This window comes from Pelmatolapia mariae, linkage group LG4 (genome assembly GCF_036321145.2).
Source record: "Pelmatolapia mariae isolate MD_Pm_ZW linkage group LG4, Pm_UMD_F_2, whole genome shotgun sequence".
In the NCBI taxonomy this organism is placed as follows: domain Eukaryota; kingdom Metazoa; phylum Chordata; class Actinopteri; order Cichliformes; family Cichlidae; genus Pelmatolapia; species Pelmatolapia mariae.
This window is the reverse complement of record NC_086230.1, coordinates 21,015,367-21,034,882: the sequence shown is the minus strand read 5'-3', so window position 1 is coordinate 21,034,882 and position 19,516 is coordinate 21,015,367. Positions and strand designations below refer to the sequence as shown.

The 19,516-nt window shown below is 40.0% G+C and overlaps 2 protein-coding genes across 7 annotated transcripts in view; both read left to right on the top strand.

Moving 5' to 3' along the window:
- Positions 1–6,823, top strand: part of LOC134626233 (adenylate cyclase type 9-like) — a 42,094-nt gene extending 35,271 nt beyond the window's left edge. Inside the window, exons 9-10 of the mRNA XM_063471852.1 lie at positions 483–506; positions 976–6,823. Of these exons, the coding sequence (XP_063327922.1) occupies positions 483–506; positions 976–2,335 (1,384 nt within the window). The 3' untranslated portion in view covers positions 2,336–6,823. The remainder of the gene's footprint in view (positions 1–482; positions 507–975) is intronic.
- A 904-nt stretch (positions 6,824–7,727) lies between these two features.
- Positions 7,728–19,516, top strand: part of crebbpb (CREB binding protein b) — a 41,531-nt gene continuing 29,742 nt past the window's right edge. For all 6 annotated transcript variants that reach the window (XM_063471851.1, XM_063471850.1, XM_063471849.1 and 3 more), the window contains exon 1: positions 7,728–8,588. In XM_063471851.1, coding sequence (XP_063327921.1) covers positions 8,504–8,588 — 85 coding nt within the window. In that variant the 5' untranslated portion in view covers positions 7,728–8,503. The remainder of the gene's footprint in view (positions 8,589–19,516) is intronic.

Here is a 19,516-nt window from a genome sequence, read left to right as displayed (position 1 = left end):
CAGTGTATTTAACTCAACTTGCAAAATAGGGTGTGAGCGCAATCTCCAAATAGTTGCCACAAGAAGAATTTGTTAGTTTTACAGTGATTTACAAAAGTCGTGCTGTTTTCTAAATGTGGTCAGGTTCATTTCGATATCAAGCGCAAAAATTAAATATCGATGCAATTAATAGTAAACTGTGTGTCTTAAACATTAGTAAATCAGTTTGCATGTTTGATTTAAATGTTCTCCTCCCTATATTTTGCACCCTGAAAAAGGAACTCTCGGAAATACATACACAACAGGGTCAGTCGCAAAAATCTCTGCCTCAAGACTTTTGAGGCATCAATAACACACATAAAAACTAATGAATTATTTCCTCTTTACAATTGCGTGCCATTTCATGCTATGAACAAGTATAATGTCCGTGAATTGAAATCATTTTTGAAATCGTTATGTTCTTATTCCATGAATTAATGTTGCTTCTGCTTTTTCTCTTTCAGTGTCACTAAGAGTCTGTTTTTCTGGTAAGCATGATTATTGTTGATGTTTTGAAGTTTATTATTTCTCACTTATCATTTCACATTAAAACTGGACAAAAAGCCTCAACTGAATAGGCTCGGTTATTATTCCAACCAAGCTCTTTAATCCATGTCAGCCTCCTGCCTACTTCCTACATTTGTCTCTCACCATCAAATAAAATTAAAGATAAAACAAGACAAAACACACTATGCCTTCAACAGATAGTGATAGTGAAATGAGATTGAATGGGTGAAATAAGGACACCAGCCAGACTCTAGGCTCTCTGCCACTGAGGTGCTCTGACTTTCTATTCTGAGCGATGGCAGTTTGATTTTGGTGAGGTGCACTGAGTTTATAGCAAATGCTGCATTTGGTTATTTGTAATCGTAACAGCTGCACTATTTCTTAAATTATTCTAAACTTTCCTTTCCCTCTTGCTTCTCTTTTTTTCTCTTTCTTCTCTTTCTCAACCAGGTCTGATGACCAGAACAACAACAGCAGCAACAGCAACACCTCCATTGTCATGTCTGACAGCCCACTGGAACTTGACCCACAGACCCACCCACAGGACCTTCTGGGCCGTGAGGCCTGTGTGGCCTTTTTCCTCCTCCTTCTCTTGGTCTGGTTTCTTAACCGTGAATTTGAGGTCAGTTACCGTCTGCATTACCATGGCAATGTGGAAGCTGATCAACACCGCATCAAGATCCAGAACATGAGGGACCAGGCCGACTGGCTGCTACGCAATATCATTCCCATACATGTGGCTGAGCAGCTCAAAGTTACCCAGAGCTACTCCAAGAACCATGACAATGTGGGTGTAATATTTGCCAGTATTGTTAACTTTAGTGAATTTTATGAAGAAAGCTATGAAGGAGGTAAGGAGTGCTATCGTGTCCTCAACGAGCTGATTGGAGACTTTGATGAGCTCCTACGGAAGCCAGCCTTTGCTAATATAGAAAAGATCAAGACCATCGGTGCCACTTACATGGCGGCAGCAGGACTCAACGCTCAGCAGTGTGCAGATGCAGCACATCCTCACGCCCACCTCCGAGCTCTTTTTGAATTTGCCCTTGAAATGATGCGTGTGGTGGATGACTTTAACAAGAACATGTTAGGGTTTGGCTTTAAGCTTCGTATTGGATTTAATCACGGGCCTCTAACAGCAGGCGTAATTGGCACCACCAAGCTTCTTTATGATATCTGGGGCGACACAGTCAACATCGCCAGCCGCATGGATACCACAGGCGTGGAGTGTCGTGTCCAGGTCAGCGAAGAGAGTTACTGTGTTCTTAGCGGCATGGATTACGAGTTTGATTATCGCGGCACAGTTAATGTCAAGGGCAAAGGTCAGATGAAGACCTTCCTTTATCCTAAAAGCAGCGATAGTGGCCCGGTGCCTCAGTACCAGCTCTCAGTCTCTCCAGAGATCCGAGCACAGGTGGATGGCAGCATCGGGCGCTCACCCACTGATGAAATTGCTAGCATGGTCCCTGCAACCAGCACCACTGCAAGCAGTACTAATACTATGGTACCCAGTGCCAGCACTGGTTCCCCTAGTACGACAGGGCTTACTCACGTGAAAGAGGTAGATAGCTGTGAAAGACGTCCCACTGCAGAAACTTCTGCTGCCAGGCGATCAAAGTCTCACACTGGCCTGACATCTGTACATATAACCAATCTTGAAGGACCCCCTTCTTTGTCAGAAAACAAACAACTTATCATCTCAGCCCAGCAGGATACATCCCAAAGGTCAACAAATCCCCTGAAGGATATCAAGAAGGACAATTACGAGGATGAAACTGGTGGTAATGTTGGCGAGTTAACCAGACTCTAGAAATCGTCAAGGGTGCCGCTTTCATCATCAATCCTCTACCCTTTAAGCTCTCATTCCTTCCAGCTGGCATGTGTAGAATCACTGTACATTTGGTCCTACTTCAGTTGGCGATGGAGGATGTGAAAAGACCCCAAGGTCTCGCCTCACCAGCCAAGAATCAAGTTGTTGTTTTTTTTGTGTGTGTTTGTGAGAATATAGCCATTTTCACACATGCACTGCAGTACATAATTTTTACTAGACATTACCCAATTGAGCTGCATATAGGAGCACAAAGATTTGATCAGACTTCAAATTGGCTTTCCACAGTAAGCTCCTTATAGCACAAAGTGTGTGCAATGTCCAGTTGGGCCTGTGTAAGGATAGAAAAGGCACTTATCCTGAGAATTCGCAGCAAAGGATGGACGTTATGTGTCCTGCTTCCTGCACACGCTAACAAAGCAGCACCTTCATCTATACCAAAAGGAGTATTTCCAGCAGCGTGAAGTGGACTATCACCTGCAGCATGTGAGAAGGGACAATTGTAGATGTCCTGGTGGGATACATGTGTGAAAACGGCTCACGATTGGCTGACGTTATCAAGAGTGGAGGGTGGACCACAAAGATGGTCTTAGGCAGGAACGCACAAGAAAAGGGAAAATGTGACAGCTGACTCTGGACCTTCTCTTGCCTGTCGCAGATCCCATTATCTGCCATTAACTTATTTGATTATCTTTAAACCTTTAATCTTGATTATTTCTTTCATATGTCTTTTTAAGTGCCTTTAGAGTAGAATATTATGTAGACTAAGCCTTTATAAATAAGGGAATAACAACATAAAGGGAAAATTGTAAATTAGAAAGCTTTTTGGGAAAAAAAAGCTTTGCTTTTGTTACAGGTTTACTTTTTAAACTATGTTTTGCTATGATAGTTCTGCCTTTTATTAAAAAGAAAAGCAACAATGTGTAAAACATCACAATATGTGACAAGCGAAGGGCAAAATTATTTACGAGTAAAGAAAATGCACCGCACTAAAATCCTGCAGAGCCTGTGTCCATGTTGTTCTTGAAAACCAGAAAACGCGTCAGGAAAGGCACAACGGGAACAAATCGGTACAGGCTAAAGGCAGACGAGGCTGAGCTGTGAGTTGTCGAGTGAGTGTATTGCTCTTATGCTGTGTGTGTCTGCACTAGTGTGTCTGTATAGTAAGATCACTTAGGCTTTAATAAGGGGAGGTGCCTATGAGTTACTCAAATGACTGAAACTGCAGGTTTACAAATAGAAACTTGTTTGCTGATGTGACAGCTTTTTCTCTGGCCTCAGTTAAGATCTTTGCATTGCCTCAGCACTGAGGCATGATGGTCTAAACTGCATTTAATCAGCATGCTCGCAGCATCATAGGCTAACAGCTACTAGTGTTTGTGCCCTCTGCACATCCAGACTCTTGTAGGAGTTCAAACTATCAAACTGTGTTTAGTGAGTATTTTAATGGGTCCTACAAGATGCTGGCGTACCTATAGAGTGTCTTAAATTGTGTCTTAATTTCTTTTTTTTTAGATGGATTAGAGAATAAAACTGCCTGGGTTAGCTATGGATTACACTGTGTGTTAGTTGATTGTGTTTTAGGACATGGATGATCAAAGTGGAATGTCACAATAAAAATGTGTTTAATAGTGTTAATTGTTACACAAAACTTGAACTTTCTATCTGAGGCGTCTTAATCTACTTTCTGTTATTTAAAGGACATTACTGGATGCAAACATCTGGACGCTTTTACCGCTTCATACTTTCAGTGACATGAAAACTTTACATAACGGCACTGTAAATGCAAACGGCAGTGCAGTAAAAGATATTTCATAGAAGGGTCTCTGTGCTTTTCGCTTTCCCTTTAATTTTTTCTATCTATAATGTCAGAACAGTTTTCATCTCTCTTGCTGTTACATTTTCTTTCTTCTGCTGTTTAAAAAAAAAAGGACTGTGTGCTCAGACGTAAAAATGGTTTCACCAGTGCACCATTTCTTGACCTGAACTCTTAAGTAGTAGAACAAGCATTGCAAATAAAAATAATTCATCATCAAGTAATTTATGTAAGCTGCTGCAGCTAACAACACCTTAATAGTTAAATAGTTTGCTCGCATTGTTTTCTAAGTGTGGAGTTAGGGTAGCTTGTGCCTTTTAAATTTAAACGTGTCATATTTTAAAGTTCTGTTGCTTTTCATTTCTCAAGACACTTAATATTGATCAGAATTTAAAATACTGACGCTTGTGCTTGAATCATTTAATTTGATAAAATATTGAAAGATGAGATTTCAGCAGTGCCTTTTCTTGACATGTATAAGTAAATATAAATATGCCAAATATGTGACATTATTTGGATTTCTTGCGGTTTTTAAATTCCCTTTTCTCTTTTATTTTATATTGTTATAATAATTTACTTATGCAGTTGGTTTAAATGTAATAACATTAAACTAGAGGAGGACTCCGAGAGAAAATGAGTGTTGCACCACGAGCGACACGCTCCTCTATTGATTTACTAGTGGACAATCGCCTTGCTCTTAATTTAAAAGTTGTGTGCCTGCTACACCGCTAACCCTCATGTTTCCCTTTAAACAAGGGAAACATGAGGGGAAAATAACCTTCCTTTGCTTATGAGCACACAACCCTTAGGACCATTCCATTTTTTTAAATTTGTTTTTACACTGTAATAAAGGGAATAACCATTACTGTTCATGGTTAAACACTTAATAGTGGTCATAATTCTTGAGTGTTGAGCTACCTTTTTAAATTGAATTTTCCTTAATAATTTTGATAAGCCCTGTTGAATAAGCTGTTGTTTTTTTTTGTTTTTTTTGTTTTTTTAAACTCTGAACAGGTGAAAATCTGAAAGGTGTGTTGACTCACAGATTTGACATGCCTTCTTTTTCCCTTGTGTCACTGCAAACATGAGCGCATCTTTTGATTTCCTGGGATTTAATGAGATGTGAGTGGCATTCTGAATCAGCAGAATGGCACAAATATTAATGCCAAAGAGTGTCATTGCCATCTCTTGGATTTTCTCTTTTTGTTGTCTTCTTAATTTGCAGGTATTTTGTGCACACCTTGCAGTCATCATATACTAACTGGTAAAGGCACTCATTTTTTAATGTGCGGTATGCCTTTATATTGTATAGTATCTGAGCATTTTCTAGAATTTATATAAGCGCATGTACTAGAATATTACTTGTCTTAAGAACTGGGTAATTTTAACAATGTTGGAATAATACTTGCATGTGTGTTTAAAAAAAAAAAAAATGTGTGCATTTGTAAAACTTTGTGATTGTGTGTATTTTGGAAGAGATGCTCCAATCCTAGCGGGAATGTGAACAGTGAGGCTTCAGTTGGTAAAGATTTAAGTTTCTTTTTAATCCAAACTAGCCAAATAAAACTGTGGAGACGTTGCAAGACCTCTCTGGTAGGTAGTATTGAAAAGTAGCCCGCTGTCGATCCCTCTAAGTTTTAAAGGGGACCTATTATGCTCTTTTCTGGGTCATTATTTAGATTTTTGCACTCTAGTAAAGTAACTTTGGATGATTCACAGTTCTTTCTCACCTTTGCCCTACACTATATGGACACATTACACCTACAAGAGCTGCTCAGCCATGTAAACTGATACCATGAAGCTCCCAGTTTACAGTTTTTGTGCTGATGTTAATGCAAGAAGAGGTTTGGGACTCTGCAGTTACTGAGTCAGCAGAGTACTGGCAGTTATGCGACGCTGCTCTGTAACTTTACATGGTATGCCACTTCATGGCTGAGTTGCTGTGATTCTAAAATGTTTTAATTTTGCAATAATACCGCTGACTGATTGTGGAATATCTAGGAGGGAAGAAATTTCACAAACGGACTTGTTGCAATGGTGGCATCCCATTACATTACTAGCTATTTAGAATAACCCATTCTCTCACAAGTGTTTGTAAAAGCAGACTGCATGGGTAGGCGTTTGATTTTATATATGTGGCAGTGGGACTGAAAACACCTCAATTCAAAGATTAAAAGTACTTTCCCCCCCATATAGTACATATTGACTATATGGTGCAACCTTTTAGTTCAATCTTTTTGTGTAACAATGCAAATTTACAACCCTTAACCCTGTCTTTAAGCCAGCTTTCATCTGCTTGGCAGCCACTCTGAAACACAAGAGCTGTTCATCCTATATTAGTAATTGCCACTCTGAATTAAATCACACAAAGCCAAGAGTAGAAAGTGTCTGAAACATAGTGTATATATCAGTCTGAAGCCTGAACTTTGGGCTTAAAGGGAATTTTTTTTTTAAATTTTCTTTTGTACATCAACCTCATTATTCAAAACTTTTTGGTTAGTGTGTCTGATATTGTAACATAAAACAATTATATATGAGAGAAAAGAAGAAAAGCATAATGGGTCCACTTCTATGAACTGTTGCTTTCTTTGGATATGTTTTTGTATATAGCACGCTAACAGGTGAAGTTAAATTTAATAATAAATAAAGTCAGTTGCTGGGAAATGTTGTCCTAATGAATTTATAGCCTGTATACTACCAGTGATAGATTGAAACTATAGAAGTACATGGTACAAGTTTTTGTTTGTTTGTTTTTTACTTTACACTTACCCTCAAATGTATTTCAGAAGCAAACTGTGTACTTTCCAGTCCACTGCATTTAACTGAGAGCAGCTTTTTAATTATATCTCTTAACTGATTATGCTATCCACCAATACAGGCAGCTACAAGATTTCATGCAACTTAAACATTGGTGCATCGATACACATTTATAACAAAGACATAAGCTCGACTGTGTGCTTGGTTAGTACTTCATTATAGTTTTCTGTTTTCTAATTAGTTTATATGTATATATATATATATATATATATATATATATATATATATATATATATATATATACTCTGAAAGGTGCTTCTTCCCAAAAAATAATCATCTACTTTCACACCTGACAGAGAATCTTCACTTGATTTTTATATAAGTAAGTAGACATAAGTTTGATGGGATAATATGTAAGTTTTTAAAACCTTTCCTGTAAGCACCAATAGTCACATACTGGTTTATCATAGCTTGTGTACTTGATAGTGTATTCGCTAAAAGTAAAGGCTGCTTTATCTGTTTCTATATAACACTAAGCAGTGTATAGCATTGACTCACGTTTTAGCCTGCGAAATACAAAAAAAAAGTTCCATTTCAGGTAGCGACTGTTGGGTGTTTGAAAAGTTTGAAACAGGTATCTCGTTTTTTCTGTGTAATCCACCCCTAGAGGCAACTTCTCGTACGTCCACATGACGCACGGTGGGGACACGGGTTTACGTCAGGGCGTCAGCGTGCCTCCCCCCTCCCCCCACAGTCTAGCTGGGAAGAAAAAAAAACTTTTTTGTATCGGAGGAATCAACAGCCGCCATCTTGACGCGGCTCATAGTCTGGATTTCGGGGGGAGCATTAAATTAAAAAACCGATCGGAGCCACACGGAGCGGGCTCAAACGGCTTTTTTCGTGCAGAAAATCGAAGCGTGAGCTCTTCCGATTAGAAATAATGCAAATATGTGAGGGCTAAGTGGGGTTTTGTCGTCTCGAAAGCCCTCTGTATATTTGATTTCCCTTTTAGAGAGCGCCGCTTCTCGCCGTATCGCCGTCCCGAGACGCTTTATTTATCGGGAGACAGCGACCAGAAAAATAATCCGTCTCATAGAAAATATTTTTCGAATTTTGATCTTTTTATTTAAGCCAAAAACGGAATTTATGGCTGCTCGTTTCGACTGCGAAAAAAATGATTCTGTGCGGACGTGAAATCGGCGATCTGCGGAGAAAGGGATTCGCTTATGCTTCGTGCCATATTTTATGATTGATTTTTATTTATTTTTCTCGGACTGAAATAATTTTTGGACGTGATTATTGAGGATAATTATGTGGGTGTTGGGTGTTGGATTATCATGGGGTGATCTTAGGTGGCGAAGCGTGGCGCTGTTGCCTATCTTTTGAAATCCTTTTTCTCCAGGCGGCGTTTCGCCAGTCTGCCAGTCAAAGAAAAGGAGGAAAAAAACTGTTAAATTGCTCCTTGGCGCCTAACAATACAAGTGACCAGCGACTGCAAACCAGGGGGCGAAGATTTGGACTGATTTCTACTTTTATTCGTCGGTGTCTTTAAGCGCTTGTAATATTTGCCGACGAGGATGGCTGACAATCTTATGGATGTGGGACCCCCCACTGCAAAGCGACCCAAGATCAATTCACCTCCCTCAGGATCAGATGGCCCAGGTAAGGACAGGGCATTGTTTTTAGTGTACCTATTGTGACGAAGGTGTAGTAGTAGTAGTAGTAGTAGTAGTAATAGTGGTAATCACAGTTTTCAAGCTACACTGTGCACAGTTTGTGCCCCTCAACAGAAGTGAACGCATCATCTGTGTACAGGGAAGCGGTCACTTGAGCGGACTGCAACTTTTCACAGGAAAACAGCACATGGTGATGTTATAGGAATAGTTTGATTTAATCTATAGATCACAAAATAATGGCTGTAAAAGACAAATGGCGTAAAAGGGGCTCAAGCTCAATGCATTTCCATCACACGAGGTTTTCAGCTGCTCAACAGGCAGAACTTTTAAACCTTTGTAGGGATAAATGTCACGTTTAAATGCCTCAATTGTGTTTTGTCATCATAATATATCTTAAGATACAGATAACTACAGGGCTCTGGCAGCACTGATGAAAATGCTGCCTCGGTGTCTGGAGTTGAATCGCAGTTTGTGTCGTGCTCCTTGACACTGGAGCCGTGCAGATTCGTGACAGCACAAGCTGTTGATAAACCTGCTGTTTGACTGAGTGATAGTCGGACTGCCAGTGAAAGATCAGGTCTTCCTCACATGCTGAAATAGTTTTTTTGTTTTAAGTTAGTTTAGAACGCAAACTTTTCTGTTTTTTTTTTTCTTCAGGGAAGCATATTTGCATATCCTTTCCTGTTGTGAAAAGCTACCGTGGGGAAGTCTGAGGCGTTTAGAGGGTAGCCCAAAGGTCTGCCTGTTAAGCGGTCAAACCTGAAGAGCAACTTTGCTGATCCTACTCGAGAAAGGACTTTCGAATAAGACGGAAAGACTTTTTTTTCTTTCCTTTACACGGCATGCCTCCTCCTTACAGGTTATGTCACCCTGTGATTTGTGTTTGTGGTTAGGAAAAGAAAACATAAGTCTATTGGCTTGTTTGATATGATGAGCTTACTTTTTATTTTTGTCCCATTAAAATAAGAAACGAACGCATGACTATAGTAACAATGCAAGGATTGCTTCGCAATTACATGGGGACTTTTTAAACTTGAGGACATCCTTTTTTTATGTCTCTTAAAGGTACACCTCAAAGAGTCCAGTTGTATTGAAAAATACACTTTTGAATCAGAGCTGTGGAAACCTAATATGCACTATTTTCACTTTGCTGAAAAGCTACTGCTGCAGAAGTACTCTGTATATACTTTGCATCTGTATACAGTGTAGTTGTCTACCAATTTAAGCCTTGATGACGTTAAGGGTTTACTCGTTGTAAGCATCAAAAAAGCATGGAGAGTCTTATTTCAGTAAAGGCTTGCATTTCATTGCTGGGTTTGCATTAGTTAATCGATTCCTAATAAGATTCCTAGGTAATGCTAAGAATCTTAATCTTCAGGTTAAGCTGAAGCATCAATTTTCAGGAATATGTTGAGGTGTCAAACTTAGAATGGTGAAACGAGCTGCTCATATATTAAAATGCATGGCACTAAGGTGCTACCAAAGATGTGAAGGGGAAAGAACACAGCATGTTGTGGAGATAAGCAAAAAGAAAACCACCAAAAAAATACACTGAGCAGAAATTAGGTGTAGCTTAAGGGGAGCGATAAAACACAGTCGGGGGTAATGTAAAAACTAATCCCCAGGTCGCCTACCCAGAAGGGTGGCGGGAACCTTCAGATGTTTATAAATCTCCCTGTGGGAAGCACTTAAGTAGAGAATCTCTTTAAGTTTGAAATGCATTTTTTTGGGAATGCTCAATAAGGCTTAAACCTATGTAGGTCACCCACCCAGAAAGGTGACAGAAACATTTGCTGGGCAATAAAGCAGACCTACCTGGGGCTTCTTCCTTCTCCACTGCAGTTGGAAACTTTATCTGTTTTAGTTGATGTTCACACAAAATGTATGTTTTCAATAAGCCATTGTAGGATGTTTAGTGTTTTCCACAGGATGGGAAGCAGTAGAGATGCAGGTAGATGGCTGCGCACCCGTGTTTTCTTTAAAGAATTATTAAATGTTATGTTTCAAGAGGTGTCCCTTTGCATGTTTAAGTGGGGCTATATGTTAAAAATAAACAGGGCAATAATGAGCTGCATCTTTCGGATATTCTGCTGGTTGGATTCAGCATAAAGATTTTGCTCAGCAGCCACCGGGGGTTTGTTGCAGGAGCGCATCAAGCATATTTCCACACTCTTTGGGTTCTGCTTAGAGTGGACACCCCTCCCCCTGACCAGGAGGTCCACTGCAGCAGTGCTAAACAGCTAACCCTCATGTTTCCCTTGTTTAAAGGGAAACATGAGGGTTAGCGGTGTAGCAGGCACACAACTTTTAAATTAAGAGCAAGGCGATTGTCCACTAGTAAATCAATAGAGGAGCGTGTCGCTCGTGGTGCAGCACTCATTTTCTCTCGGAGTCCTCCTCTAGTTTAAATTGTGGCATGCTCGAGGGATAAAGACCAACTGTGAAAAAACGATTGTTCTGTTGCTCGTCAAATAAACTGAATTCATATTAATTCCAAAGTAAATTGTGTGAATGCAGTCCATTCAAATTTCAACGCTAATTGCTGACTGATCATTTAAATATTGTGGGGCTTCAGAGTGTTTGTCCAAATCATCGTGACTGTTATTTACACATTATATTGCTGACTGAGTCACCTTGGTAACTATTATTAGTAGTTGGGCCGATAGGAACGACATCACCCTATGCCACATCAAGCCAACTGTGTACAGAGCTGATGTTCACAGGCACAAATTAACAAAAACATCAAAGACTGCTAATGTGTGACTCTTTTTTTTTTTTTCATGGTGCTCTACTCTCTTGTCAGTATGTGCCTGTGGCTTCAGGCCAGTGTTGCTTGTTTTCATTTGTATGACTGAGTGGGCGTGTCAGCACCACAGGCAGTAGCAGCCATCTTCAATCCTACCGCTCACCTAACGGGTTTCTCTCTTCCTCTTTCTGGCCGCGGTGTCTGGGAGACTACCAACTCCTGGGTGTATTAGTAGTGTTCAAGAGTGCTAAAATGTGCTTTTCACCAACCTGGTGAACAGTGGCAGACGATACTCTGGATGTGCTGGCTGATGTCTCGTGTGGCGTAACTGGTGGAGATGAGAAGCATGTGTGGCACTGGATCGCTAAAATCCTCTGAGAAAGTATTTTCAGCAGTTTAATTCATTCAGTTCTTTGCCCCAAAATTAATTACAAAAATTATATTTTGTGATCTTAGATCATTTTGCCCAGAAATTTTCTTGTCCATTTCTCTAAATGGTTGCGGTTTTTATAAACACACGGCCGCAAATGATTGCAGCCCCAGCTTTACATGTTTTGTGGGCAGCTAATTTTGTACATCTTGAAGTCATCATAGTTCTTATAAAACACCATATTAAACGTTTTACAGTTGCAGTGCCACTCAAATGTGTGGAAAACAGCCCACTCGCACGTTTTCTCTTCACATACAACAGTACGTTTCCTATATTTCTTTGTTTCATCAGTTCAGAGGTTTTCTTTGATCATCATACCTAATTAAAAGGGAGCAGATTGTCATATTGGTCTTTTAAACAAGATTTAAATGTATAATTAACATAATAAGAATAATTAGTACCGAATACATTAACAACACAAAAACATAGTGTTTTGTCAGAGGTCATACAAGATGTCAGTGAGTATCATGCTCTCATTATGTACCTATAAATTTTTTACGAGAAACTTTGGCGTATATTCAAATAGAAATCTTTTAGAAACAAGTTCTGTCACTCTGCAGCCATGTTGGTAACACCTTGGGGCAGTTATTTAGAAATAATAAGAATAAGCCTCTAGGTGTTGTGTGCCATGGGTTTTATGATAACAATGTTACAAAGGAAATGGCAAGAATAAGCAGCTGAATGAACCCATTGTATGTTCTTTGGCCAGTTTTTTTGAGCGTGTGGAGTAAGTAATTTTTCCCATACACCCCTGTTAAGGTCTTCCCTTTGCATTGCTCACACTCTAAAGCCCCTTTTCCATTAGTATCTACTCGGATTGACTTGGATCGGCCGTTTTCCATTACGATCTAGTACAACCTAACCACATGCGTGGTTGTCGTCATCGCAAAGTGTCCGAGCGTACTGCGCCATTATTAATATGCGACACGAACGCTACAAAAAAGGTGGATGTTGAGGCAAGAATATACCTGCAGCTCGGTCTGTGGCATTTCGTCATACTCGGGGACTGTGGCGTTTTTTGATTTTTTTTTTTTTTTCTTGGTAGCCATTTCCCTCGTTGCCGGGTTTCAAAATTGGCAGTTTTAACTTTCGTGAACTTAGATACTGAGTAGATACTAATGGAAAAGGACCTTAATAGCCCTTATCCACTAGTAACTACTTGGGTTGACTCGGCACAGCTTGAATTATTTTTTAGGATTTTCCATTAGGTGATGGGCCCTGGTACCAGGTACTTTTGTAGTGCCTACTCAGCTGGGGTTCTAGGTGATCTGAAAATCTGGTGTCAACAGACTGCATGCCACGGATTGGCAGAGGCGCCATTTGATGAGCCATGAGAGTGTCTCCTTCACGGAAATCAAAACCGCCATTTTTTTAAAACCCGGAAACGAGCACAAAAAAATACTACCGTAGTGTCCAAGTCTGACAAAAAGTCATACACCGAGCAGCAGGTACACCATCACCTCAACATTCTCCTTTGTTGTGGCGTTTGTGTCACAGATAACGTCACAGGACTTTCGGCTGTGTTGCTATAATGACCCCATGGACGTTAGGTGGTAATTGATTGTAATAGAAAATGACCAATACCGGGTTGAGTTTTGTCCAACCTCCTCGCTTTGAGCCAAGTAGGAACTAGTAGAAAAAGGCTATATGTGGGATGTCTAAGGCAGCAAGCTGAACTGAACAATTGGCTTTGGCTAAAATTTTCATTTTGTTTTATTTTTTTAGTTAATGTGTGTGAAGAAGGCAAAATTGCTCTATAAGTCTTGATTTCATTGTTGGTTTATGTCATTTTTTATTTTATTTTATGTTTGTATTTATTTTTAAAGAGCTGTAGTGGCTTCATAGTGTAGTGGTTTACACAATTCCCTAACATCCCTCATTCGATTCTGCAAGGAGAGACGGATCCCTTTGCGAAAGACATCCAACGCTACCCGCTGTGGTGACACCTTGTGTTATCTTTTAGTAGCTTTTTTTTATTAAATCAGTATTCACATGATGTGGTTGCCAGTGCTGCAGCATACACTATACATTTGTCGTCAAACTTGGTGCACTCAAAAGTTTCCTCTCTTTCAGGAGGTTACCTACCTTAATGGAGGAACTATAGGAAAAGCAGCTTTTCATATCAAGGGTCACTAAGTCATAAAAACTGCATTTAGCGAATTATCTAATATTAGAGAAACTTGATAAATGCCAGATAAAAAGTTTGGTAACTGAATGAAAATAAATCTAGAACCTCCTGCAGTTTATACTTCCACTCCACATGTGCAGTTTCACAACGTAACTTTAATTTACAACAAGTCCAACAAAATTGAGGTCTCTCATCAGAGTGTTTGAACAAATGCCATGCTAATTGATGGTGTATGGACAAAGAACAAAGCACAAACGCAGGTTGGTTCCTGCCACAGAACATTGGCTGAAAAGGCACGCAGTGATTGCTGCTAGAGTTTAAGTTAAAGTTACCGCAAGAAACCTGTTAGCGAACTTGGGTTCTGATTCACTCACATGTTGCCTGCATATCTATAGCTGATATAGCTCTGCTGTTTAGCCAGCTTTAGAAAGACACCCCATATCCACATCATCATGTTGTTGTTTGACTGCTATTTGCAGCGTGTTGTTCTTTTCGTGCTGATGTCTTTTTACTGTCTCACATTTTCATTTTTTTCAGAAAAGTCGTCTTTCCTTGTTTCGGCCTTGCATGCGTTAGGCACATAACCGTGTTGTCTTGATGGGGTGATTGTGTTGATAACAGCTGAACACATTTTACAGTCTTTACTTCACCCCCTCTGCAATTAAAACAACAATCTTGTGACTTTACTGATTTTGGAAATTTATTGCACTAAAATGAAAGGGGGACAAATGCCCACACAGATTTGAGCCATCTAGCGCGAGCTTGCCTGTGATTACCTGTTTTCCAGAAATTGTAATCTCTTTGCAAGAACTAATGACACTGTCTGTATGTCCTGATTTCTAATAAGCATTTCTATTGTGATATATTCCCTTTTTGATGAGAGGGGACGCTTCAGATCCAGCTCAATTTCTACAGCAGATGCTGGAACCATCTTAGCTGGATGCAGCTGCTGTTTATATGACCCAACACACTGGTATATGTCAAATTTGTTAAGTTTGCAATTAAAACCGTTTTTGGCTATTTTCTCTTTTTCATAAAATGAAGCTGCCAGTAGGGCAGGGCAATATGGCCAAAAATATTTATCATGATATATATTTTAAAATTTGCGATAACGGTATAACTGACAATATAATTGACGTGAGACAAAATACTTTACAACTCCACAACTTTATTAGTGCAAAAAACCCCCCATCAATGTATTTTCACTGAAACAAGCAGCTGTTTTTTATGTGCATTAAAGCTATATAAAAATTTAACAGTGAAAATGCAAATTCCTTGCTGACAGTTTAACCAAAAGGCATTTCCAGTGGAAATTGGCCGACATATCCTGAGCATAACCGTGTATAATATCCACAAAACTTAAAAAAGAGGTTATACACACACAATACGGTAATATTATGTTGAAGCACAGTACGTATTACTCCGCGAGGCTCTTGACTACGGTAGCCATAATTCAATTGTCACATCCAGTTATTATGAATACAGAATAGAATCAAGACAAATTGATTTAAAAAAAAAATTTCCCCTGCTGTCATGCAAACACACCCCTTTTGCTCTACAGTGGGATGAAATGGAGCCTTTGGGGAACAAGATCTTTCTAGAGGAAGTAAAGTTCACAAGTTTATAGTAGGGAAACCTGCGAAAGGATAATTAACAGTTCAGTCCATTTCGCTCATGGTCTCTTCATTGGTTTGCTTTCGGCAGCATGAAACACTTTGCTTTTAGCGTTGGCTCTCTGTTACACAACCTGTGGCTGCAGTACATGTTTTAAGAGGCATACAAGTCCATCCAACCATCCATCCATCCATTTTCTTAACCGCCTATCCCACCTGTCAGCGGCCAAATTATATTAATTTAATTAGGATGTTTTTCAAACACTTGCCATACGTAAAGCCTATCTAATGGTTATAGGGGCGCTTGTGTCCTTGTGCTTTCATCTGGTTTGCAGTGCTCATTGGAACTTAATTACTTTGATTTTCTCCATACCCATTTATCCAGATTTCTTATAAATCTAATGTTGCTTTAGTACCACTGTAATTGCTCTGATTTTATTTTCCTTCCTTTGTTGTTAGGAGAAACTGAAGCGCTTTACAACTGTCTGCTACTAGATGAAGAGAAATTAAAGATTTTAATGTGACTGCTGAAAACCTTTTGGGTGAATTATAGCCGATCGTAGTAATGTCGTCTTCAGAGAGAATAGTGTGGGATGGTGGGATTCTCTGAATAGTGGTTACTACCATTTCCCACTACTTGGCATGTAGTTACCTGCTTCAGACCGTACTTTTTATTTTTTGGATAGGGTCATCATATTCAAGGTCTTAAGCGAGGCCTGGGTGCTTGCTCTTTGCCTACACATAGTTCACATAGTTTTCTTGGTCCACCAAGTCTTATTCCTCTAACCTTAAGCTTTCCTCCGGTATTTCATTTAATGTTTGTGACTAGAATATTTAAGCTTTTTGTACTATCTGCCACATATCATTGAGGAACAGGTTTGATTATACTCCAGCCATAATTACCTAGTGGCCCTAGACATTGAGCCAGGCGTGTGTGCGGGTGTGGTTGTGGTGCTAGTAAAATGTTTATTGGCTGGCGTTCACAGCCATGCTCACGCCCCTACGTTAAGGACCTTGGCATAAACGCGATTTGGACTATAACCTTCATTAATGTTATCTGTGTGTTGAGTATTCATGTTTACTCATTCTTTGCACCACAAGAGTGCTCCGAGTTTCAGAGCAAAAGCTCCCCTCTGTATGGTTTCTTTTGTACCCAGTGTTACTGTAAGGTTACAGCTGGGGCTGTGTTACTTTATTATTTTACTTTTAAGTTTGCTGTGTGTGAATGTACACATTGCACACATGCAAGAGTTCATCTGCAGTTTAATTATTTTCTCTGTTCAGCCTGATTGTTTCTAAACTGAAGGTAAGTCAGTGTGAAATTTCAGAAATGCACTATAATTTTCTAAAGTATTCACTCACCTATACAAATCATGGAATTCAGGTGTTCCAATCACTTCCATGGCCACAGTTTTAAAGTCAAGCACCTTGACATGTAGACTGCATCTACAAACATTTGTGGAAGAATGGATTTCTCAGTGAATTCCAGTGTGGTACCATTATGGGATACCACCTGTGCAACAGTCCAGCTATGAAATTTTCTTACTACTAGATATTCCACAGTCAGCTGTTAGTGGTATTATAACAAAGTGGAAGCGACTGGGAATGACGGCAACTCAGCCACAAAGTGGTAGGCCACATAAAATCACAGAGCGGGGTTACTGGATGCGGAGGTGCATAGTGTGCACAGGTTGCCAGATTTCTGCAGAGTCAATTTCTACAGACCTCCAAACTTCATATTTGGAAGAATGGCCATCCAAGCGTTACATCAACAGCACAATGCTGAGCGGCAGATGCCGTGAGTAAAGCACGCTGCAGATGGACTGTAGAGCACTGGAGATATGTTCTTTGGAGTTGTGAATCACTTTTTTCTGTCTGCCATTGTGATGCACACTGGGTCAAGTGTAAAGTTTGGGGCGGGTGTGTTATTGCATGGGGTTGTTCTTCAGAGTTCAGCTTGGCCCCTTAAGCCCCTTTTCCATTAGTACCTACTCGACTCGACTCGGATCGGAGTGTGTGTGATCATTGTAACAGCAATGCATCTGAGCGTCTACAACCAAGGTGGACGGCGAGGCAAGAATGTGCCTGTTGCTTGGTCTGTGACTTTTTGACAGACTTGGGTACCGTGGGGTTGTTTTGTTTTGTTTTTTTGTTGTTTTTTGTTTGTTTGTTTGTAGACATTTCCCCCGTTGCTGCATTTTTAAAATGGCGGTTTTAATTTTCATGAAGGAGATGTTCTTGTGACTCATCGAGGGACGCTATTGACCAGCCAATAGGGGGCATGCAGTCTGATAGCGTTACATTTTAGTACCTGCTTGGCTGGAGTTCCAAGCAATCCGAGCAGATGCTAAAATGGTTGGAAAATTGCTTGGAACCCCAGCCGAATAGGTACTAAAAAAGTACCTGGTACCAGGTACTATGACCTAAGGGGAAACCCTGAAAACCGCGGTGAACCGTGCCGAGTTGATCCGACTATGTAATAATGGAAATGGGGCTTTAGTTCCAGTGAAAGGAACTCTTATTGCCTCAAAGACATTTTGGACAATTTCATGCTCCCACCTTTGTGGGAACATTTTGGGGATGACCCATTTCTGTTCCAGCGTGACTCCTCAGCAGTGCATGATGCAGTACATGTTGCAAGGTCCAAAAAGACTTGAATGAACATGTTTGGTGTGAAAGAACTTTACTGGCCTGTACATGGATCACCTTTAGGATGAATTAGAGCAGAGACTAGGAGCTAGGCCTTCTCATCCAACATGAACATCTGATCTCACAAATGCACCTCTGGAGAATGGTCTAAAATTCCTAAAAAAACACACACATAAGTTGAAGTTGTGAAAACCTCCTGAAAGGACTCTACATATGCTTAAAAAGGAAAAATGATTAGGTTATTGCTTTGTATTTTTATGGCTCCATAGCCTAGTGGTTTGCACGTGCTTCTAACAAGCAAAAGATCCCCTGATCACTCCCAGGAGGGAGACATCAATCCCTTGAGGGTTGTGTCACAAAAGGCATTCAGTGGAAAAATCTGCCAAATGAAAATATGTTGAGCCACCCACTCTGGTAGCCCCTTCTGATTAAGGAAGCAGCTAAAAGTAGCTTTTATTGCTCAGTAACTTCCATGAAGACATTGATTCACTCCAGACCACTATGTACTCTCCCCCCCCCCCCCCCAATTGTTTTCTGAATGAATGAATATATAAATAAATACATAAACAAAACATTGCTGATTTCCAATAAAACCTTGGACGATAATGGACGATATTTCTAATGTAAAAGAACAGAACTTCTATACAGCAGGGCTTGCAAAATTTCAAAATCACTGGTAGCCCTTCGGGCAGGCACTCTTCAGGTTTTGGTAGCCCAAAATAAATTGTATTATATTGTAAAGGAAACAAAACATCAATCAAAAAAATTGTCAGATTCTGAATCAGAAATTTCCACTGGTCACGGATGAGAAAATGCCACTCGACGTTGAGGGCATAGCATCTCCTTCATCAGCTTTCTCTTCCTGTGCATTGCCCTCCATTTCACTGCTCTTTGTTCTTGTTGGGGTTTTATGATCCAGGTGTCTTGAACCTTTCAAGAAAACATCCAGAAACTAATCGACTTGTCAGGGCAAAAAGATTTAACTGTTTCCCCTTTAATGGAGAGTTGCATGCAGTCATTCAGTGTTTCAGGGTATATAGAGGTACAATGTGTTGTCTTCACTCGGTTCATGCAAGAAAATCCTCTCTCACAGATGGCTGTTGATGGACTAAGTGTCAGCATTAATTTCACCACCGCTCCTTATACACAGTTTGTGCGATCGCAAAATGAAAGTGAAAGCAAAAAACAAGCGCACATTCAAATGCGATTTCAGTACGTCACATATTGAAAGAGGATCATCGATGCTAATGACATAATTACCCAGCTACATTTGCGAAAGAATGCAAAAGCACTGACATATTTCTCCTTCCTATGATAGCCCGACGGGCAGGGCTGAGATAGATTTTAG